Consider the following 7858-nt stretch of genomic DNA (forward strand, 5'->3'; position numbering starts at 1 on the left):
AAAAAAATAAAAAGTATCCATGAGTTCATCTGACTCTGGGGAACTACATTACCAGTCAAAAGTTGACACCTACTAATTCAAGGGTTTTTCTTCATTTTCACTATTTTCTACATTGTAGAATAATAGTGAAGACATCAAAACTATAAAATAACACAAGGAATCATGTAGTAAGCAAGAAAGTGTTAAAATATAAAATATATTTTATATTTTAAATTGTTCAAAGTAGCCACACTTTGCCTTGATAACAGCTTTGCACTCTTGGCATTCTCTCAACCAGCTTCTTGAAGTAGTCACCTGGAATGCATTTCAATTAACAGGTGTGCCTTGTTAAAAGTTCATTTGTGGAATTTCTTTCCTTTAATGCGTTTGAGCCAATCAGTTGTGTTGTGACAAGGTAGGGGTGGTATACAGAAGATAGCCCTATTTGGGGAAAAACCAAATCCATATTATGGCAAGAACAGCTCAAATAAGCTCAGAGAAATGACAGTCCATTACTTTAAGACATGAAGGTCATTCAATCTGGAAAATGTCAAGAACTTTGAACGTTTCTTCAAGTGTAGTCTCAAAAACCATCAAGCTGGCTCTCATGAGTACTGCCACAGGAAAGGAAGACCAAGAGTTACCTCTGCTGCAGAGGTTAATTTCATTAGAGTTAACTGCATCTCAGATTGCAGCCCCAATAAATGCTTCACAGAGTTCAAGTAACACACATCTCAACTTCAACTGTTCAGAGGAGACTGTGTGAATCAGGCCTTTATGGTCGAATTGAAAATCACACTGTAGCCCCACATAGTCAACACACCTACATACAACTCAATCGCTTTGGAAAGTCAGAACCAAAATATGTCAGCTAACAAACCACGAAATACAGGGGGAAAAACAGAACTTACCCCCTGATAGTCAGGGTTGACAGCGATGCGCACCACCCTGCCTCCAGACAGACTGCCAAACTCTGGGTCTTGGAACTGCAGAGAGAGCACAACGTTAGAACTTTTCAATGACAATAGTGTGAGATTATCAGTGGGAAACCATATGGCTCCAGGCTTTAGGCCTGTATTCTCAATACCTGCTCTGACACGGTCCAGGGGATGAGGTCACCGGAAGCCTTCTTTCCTCTGGACAGACTGTTGAGGATGGACTGACGAGAGATCTCTCCTTCCAGACACACCTGAGGGGAACATTACGTGCACATACATAAACAAAACTTAAGGTAGTCCATCGTATCCGATGATGAATGATGATGATGATGATGATGATGATGACGACGACTTCTACTACTGCTGCTTGTGAGTTTGCTGACTGTAGAATCCGATGCCGCATGCACACTGTCTGCCAGACAGAGGACACAAAGGCCTGTCCCACTGAGGCCGGTGCAGGCATTGTCATATGCCAGTTGCTTTGCCAGGCTACGTTCAGTCCTTTTTCCCTCAACCAACTGCACTCCTTGATGGCGGAGGCCGCGCCAGGTGGAACGGTCCGCAGTAACCGTCTGGAGGGAGGCAGGGTCTATCCCACACTTCTTTGGTGATGTCTTCAGTTGGTCCTTTAGCCGCCTTTTCTGCCCACCTGCATAGCAATGGCCAAGTTGTAGCTGTCCGTACAGCAGCTTCCGTGGCAGGCGATCCTATGCGATCCGGATGGCATGTCCGAGCCATTTAAGCTGGCGGTGTGCGATGGACGCCTCAATGCTCTTGCAGTTGATTCAATGTAGGATCTCAGTGCGGAACACAGTCCTGCCAGGTCACTTTCAATATGCGTTGGAAGCATTTAACTTAATCAGGGAAGGGGGCAGTCCGGATTTAAAGCGTGCCCGTAGTAAACTGCCTGCTTCTCAGACCCAGAAGGTAGGATATGCATATTATTAGTAGATTTGGATAGAAAACACTCTGAAGTTTCAATGTTTGAATGATGTCTGAGTATAACAGAACTCATATGGCAGGCAAAAACCTGAGAAAAAATCCAACCAGGAAGTGTGGAAATCTGAGGTTTGTAGTTTTTCAAGTGATTCCCTATCCAGTGTCAATGGGGTCATTTTGCACTTCCTAAGGCTTCCACCAGATGTCAGTCTTTAGAACGTTGTTTCATTCTTCTATTGTGAATGGGGAGAGAATGAGCCATTGCAATAAGATGACTGAGAAAATGACATGAGCTCAATCGCGCACGCTCACTAGAGGGTTAGCTGTGTTCCTTTTCATTTCTGAAGACAAAGGAATTGTCCGGTTGGAATATTATGGAAGATTTATGATAAAAACATCCTAAAGATTGATTCTATACATCGTTTGACATGTTTCTACTAACTGTAATAACTTTTTTGACTTTGTCTGAACTCACTGCGCGAGCACAGTGGATTTGGATTACTCGACTGAACGCGCAAACAAAATGGAGGTATTTGGACATAAAGATGAACTTTATCGAACAAAACAAACATTTATTCTAGAACTGGGATTCCTGGGAGTGCATTCCGATGAAGATCAAAGGTAAGTGAATATTTATGTCATTTCTGTTGACTCCAAAATGGTGGGTATCTGTATGGCTTGTTTTGATATCGGAGCGCTGTACTCAGATTATTGCAAAATTTGCTTTCGCCGTAAAGCTTTTATGAAATCTGACACAGCAGTTGCATTAAGGAGAAGTGTATCTATAATTCTTTGAATAACTGTTGAATATTTTATCAACGTTTATGATGAGTATTTCTGTAAATAGATGTGCTCATTCACCGGAAGTTTTGGGAGGCAAACATTTCTGAACATTACACGCCAATGTAAAAATGGGGTTTTTGGATATAAGTATGAACTTTATCGAGCAAAACATACATGTATTGTGTAACATGAAGTCCTATGAGTGCCATCTGATGAAGATCAAAGGTTAGTGATTAATTTTAGCTGGATTTCTGTTTTTTGCCTTTCCTTGCTTGGAAAATGGCTGTGGTTTTTCTTGTCTAGGCGCTGTCCTAACATAATCTAATGTTATGCTTTCGCCGTAAAGCCTTTCTGAAATCGGACAATGTGTTTGGACTAACGAGAAGTGCATCTTTAAAATGGGATATAATAGTTGTGCGTTTGAGAAATTTGAATGATGAGATTTTTGTTGTTTTGAATTTGGCGCCCTGCTACTTCACTGGCTGTTGAATGGTGTGTCCCGCAGGTGGGACGCTAGCGTTCCACATACCCCAGAGAGGTGTGAAAGGACTCCAGCTGTTTTAAGTGCGGCTGTTGAGTGTTCATGGTTCACATCCAGAAAGGAGGGTAGATACACACACACACACACTACCTGGTGGACTGCAACTTTGGTGTGTAGGTGCAGGTCGCTGTTAAATTCTTGATTCTGGATATCCTGGTCGATGTTGCAATCTTCCAATATTTAAAGTGTGGTAGAACGGCAAGTGAGGAGCAGGGTTTTCATTAGCCAGTAATAGGCAGCTTTTGACCAATATTTATTTTTCAAAGCAGATCATTTAAAGTCGTGTGAGCGGCTAACCGTCCAGGAGAAGAAAAAAAAATGGATCACATTGCAAAATAATGCTATTAAGCCTATTCATTGATGGAAATACAGTACATTCGACTGGTTATACTTATCGCTCTACTGGTTAATTTGCATAATTTTGTGGAATGAAATTGCCGCTTGCCCAGTATATTCATTATGCATCTTATTTATCATGAGTACAGCATAGAGATATAGAGCCTTTGAGCTGAAAATCTGTCAGACAGCGCAAGAGCTGCTGCTACAGCACCTAAAAAAGCAAATCCTTTAGGCAACAGAAAGCAGGCTTCATCAGCGCGTCACCCACCACTTTGCAATGAGCCGGAGACCATAAGAATTTTTAAAACATATACTTAATTGTTTGAAACCTGAACATTTTACTACATGAGGCATATCTTACCTTCAAAGTAGCCTAGCCAAAATCAGACCATATTTGTGGAGGCAATTATTTTATATCAACTTTCTTTCATTGTTCAGTAGCCAACGGCACAATCCGTGTCATATCAGCAATCCATGCTAGTTGTTGCACATTATTTCTCCCCTTTCTCTAAATGTCCAACGGATATTTTCACGTCTGTCACATGAAGCCGCTCGCATGTCACATACTGACCACACCGCTCGCGTGCATTGGTTCAAAATAAATTTGCACATACATGTTATTCAATCATTGCACCCACACTGCTCGTGAAGAAAGAAGAAAAAGAAGCCTGTTGGAAGGAGAGATGACGAGAAACAAATTTGGGTTTACCGTTTTATCTGTGGATTGTCGGAGTAGAGGACCTTGTGTATTTCAGGTAAAATAACAACCCAATGTTTATATACCAGGATAAATGAGCTAGCAACAGCAAGCTAGCTAGCTAAATTGCCATAACTGTTTAATGCTTTTCAACCCATCCACAAATTAATATAATTGGTTCCGCTTGTTTTGAGATTAACTGGTTCCGTTTGTTTTGAGATTTCAACCTGCGTCTTCCGATCGCATCTGGTGTGGGTGAACAAAATCAATGTGCATGCGTCCGGTTTGGTCAGCATGTAACTTGCGCGCATTACTGCGCTTAGCCCCCTAGAGTCTATGTCTGCGCCACCATTGAAATCAAATTAGCATAATACAAAATCCCCATAAAAATGTGTCAGTTTAAGCTAGAGATGGGTTTTTTGGTGCATTGGATGAGTCTCTATTCACTGCATCCGCCGTTGTCGCACTTCTGCATCTGCGGTGAAAGCAGAGCGTTAGAGCGGCGTTTGTCAGACCATGAGACATCCCAAAAAATTGTCTTCTCACAAAAACATCTGTAGCAGCCGAATGTTTTGGTCTGCAAACTATTAAGACCCTTCTAAAGAAATATGACTCTCTCAAACACGATGTTCTTCGTTTCGCTCTACGACCCCCATAAGCGCCTTGGGTCTCGTTTATAGTTGGTACAGTCGATCTGCCAACTTCTGGCTGTAACGTCCAAACAATTTGGTCTACACACTAATATGAGACACTTCAGAACAAACTTCCTTTAGATTTACTTGGGTGGGGGTGGACGGGACTGTTCCATGTAGTGAATCTGTTAGTCAATGCGTTTGTATGGGCTAATAGCAGTAAGGCCAAATACAATCTCAGCAAAAAAAATTGGGGGGAAACGTCAAGGTGTCTTAAAATTCTAAATCAAAGAGCAAAATTATTCTTGGTATGAACGTCTTATAACAACTCCATATAGCTTAGTAGAACCCCACCTCCAGCTTATACATGGCTTAGACTAATGGGTTATAATGTGAAGAAATAATAGTTTATAAAATGTTAAGCTAAATGTTCTGATCTGATGCATCAGACTCATTGCTTTAATCTTTTTTTTTTTTATGTAGCCTAGGCCTACTCGTTTTATGCATTTGGGAAACATCATCCCACAACGGTCCCAGAGACTGTTTGGAATAGGCCATTTTTTTCCTTGACAAGCCGACCAATAGAATAGTTAAATTTTCTACTGTGGGGACAGTAGATTGACATGGGCTAGTGATTTTGCTGTTCGTTACTCGTCTTGTGGGCTGAGGAAAAGCACATTCATTCTAACATCTTCAAAGTGTGCAATAGAATTTCGGTAAGAAGGACCGCACATCGTTGCATCCTTGACTTGCATGTTATGTTAACATGAATTACCATAATCTAAATGTGATTTGTCATTCTGAGCACTGTGGATGGACACCGTAACCAGGTTATGAATGACAGAACAGCTATTTCCATGTTCAAATGTTATGGGATGCATCGTTCTCCATTGTTTTTGATGGTAGGCCACTCTGGTTGGCCTACATTATGATCAAATAGCCACAGTAGCCTACATCTACAATTGATTGGTGTATCTCCAAAGCACAAGAAATCCAATCTTGTGCTGACAAATATGACATGCACAACTTTTAAGATGCCCTGACGATCACCCGCAGCCCAAGAAGTTGTGTTCGCTGTCCCTCAGAAGTGCAGATGGGTCCACTCTGATAAAATAAACAAAGATATTCCAGAGGTGGGGTGAACACTTTGTAGCTCTCTTAAGCCAACCGAATGCAGTTGACTACTTTATCTCCCACCCAACTTTTCTGAGGTCTGCGCCGCCATCAGGTCACTGGGAAAAAAGGGGGGGGCTCTCTCTCTGTACCAGTGCAGTTCACCTGTTCATCTCTGAGATGTGGAGACTATGAAAATATTGTCACCATATAAAAGAACAAGAGACAAATCCATCTGCAGCAACAGCAAGGGCATATCCCTCCTTGCAGTTGCTGGCAAAGCCATGCTCTGCAAATTCATCGACACCATCACTGAAGACCTGCTACCGGAGTCCCAGTGCAGCTTCAGAAAAAGCAGAAGCATGGTGGACATAATTTTCAGTCGACACCAACTGCAAGAAAAGTGCTGTGAATAGAAACGACACGTTCATGGCCTTTGTGGACCTCTCCAAGGCCGTTAACACAGTACACCGTGAACTCCTTTGGAAGGTCCTCCTGCAGTATGGCTGCCCTGGGAAATTTGTGAACAAACTGCCTGAGTTCCATGAAGGGATGGTGGCCAGAGTAAAAGTTGGCATTCAGGAATCTCTCACGCGAGCGAGCGAGCGAACACACACACACACACACACACACACACACACACACACACAACCTCAGTTTATTCACCTGTATGACAGCCAGGACCTCTGGCAGTGAGTTCTGTGTGGGAGGAACAGGAGGCAGTAGGCAGAAGAGGTGATGTGCTGGGGCGTCTGACAACATCTGCAGGTCGTTGGGAGAGTTCTGGAACCAGCAGAGGGCAAATCGGTAAGAAAACAGATATACACAGGAGGAAGGTTTGTCTATAGAGGAGCCACCAGGTTATTGGGACAGACATGTAATCCACAGGCAACCAAAGCTCCAACATATATTCTCTTATTACAACCTCATTGATGCCTGGTGAGTTCATAACGCTGAAACAAAAAAAAACAAAAAAAAGTAGTACACTTGTCAAACAGACAAAACATTCTCCAGAATCGATTTCGCGCTGTTATCTACCTCAATTTTCTTTATAATTAAGAAAACTGAAATTCTACATATGAGTCTCTGATCATTATGCTTACTACTGACAGATACACATTTAAGAAGTTCCTAAAAGAGTCACAAGATGCTTTAATTTTTCCTTACAACAAAATTCTACTTTCTGTGAACAATTTGAAACCGAATTGAATGAATTCATAATGATCAACAAAAACTGTCAATGATCCTGATTTTATGGGATGCCATTGAAGGTTTTATTAAAAACAAGGACGCTGCATTTGCATCTGGACTGAATAATTCACAATTAAAAGAATCAGAATTGGAAAAGTTGTAAACAATGATAGTGTTCAAAGTGTTTTTTCAGACCAGGTATCAGTAATGATAAATCAGCAACTATTGAATCTGAATCAGGTGAATTACTATCAAACCCAAATTAAAATCAACCAAAGATTTTCAAGTTTGTATTAAAAAACAACAACTATTGTACACCTCTGATTATAAATCCACACCAAGTCAGATGGAGTCATTTATAAAAAATAAAAATAAAAAAGGTATAAGGACTATTCTCTCAGCTGAGAAAGTCGGCTTTCTCTCTCTCCATGAACTCAACATGGCATTGGATAACATGAATAAAGACAAATCACCTGGTCGGGATGGTATTTCTCCTGAGGTCTATTTAACATTTTGGAACCAATTAGGTCCACTGTTCAAATGTTCATACAGCACTTATTTTGCCGTTATGTGTTCTCACTATCGCCCCCCCTATCTTTGATAAATAGAGATATACCATTTTCAAAAATTCTGTTATCCCGTCTCGAAACTCACTTAGCCAAATTGGTACATCTGGACCAAAGTGGGTGTGTTGTCCTGAAATAAC

At 41.3% G+C, this 7858-nt stretch overlaps 1 protein-coding gene across 1 annotated transcript in view; it reads right to left on the bottom strand.

Moving 5' to 3' along the window:
- Positions 1-7858, bottom strand: part of nat10 (N-acetyltransferase 10) — a 46059-nt gene that overhangs the window by 6270 nt on the left and 31931 nt on the right. Inside the window, exons 15-17 of the mRNA XM_029697299.1 lie at positions 6628-6744; positions 1067-1168; positions 891-965 (exon numbers count right to left, since the gene is read on the bottom strand). Coding sequence (XP_029553159.1) covers positions 891-965; positions 1067-1168; positions 6628-6744 — 294 coding nt within the window. The remainder of the gene's footprint in view (positions 1-890; positions 966-1066; positions 1169-6627; positions 6745-7858) is intronic.

The sequence above is a fragment of the Salmo trutta genome, chromosome 17, assembly GCF_901001165.1.
Source record: "Salmo trutta chromosome 17, fSalTru1.1, whole genome shotgun sequence".
Classification (NCBI taxonomy): Eukaryota; Metazoa; Chordata; class Actinopteri; order Salmoniformes; family Salmonidae; genus Salmo; species Salmo trutta.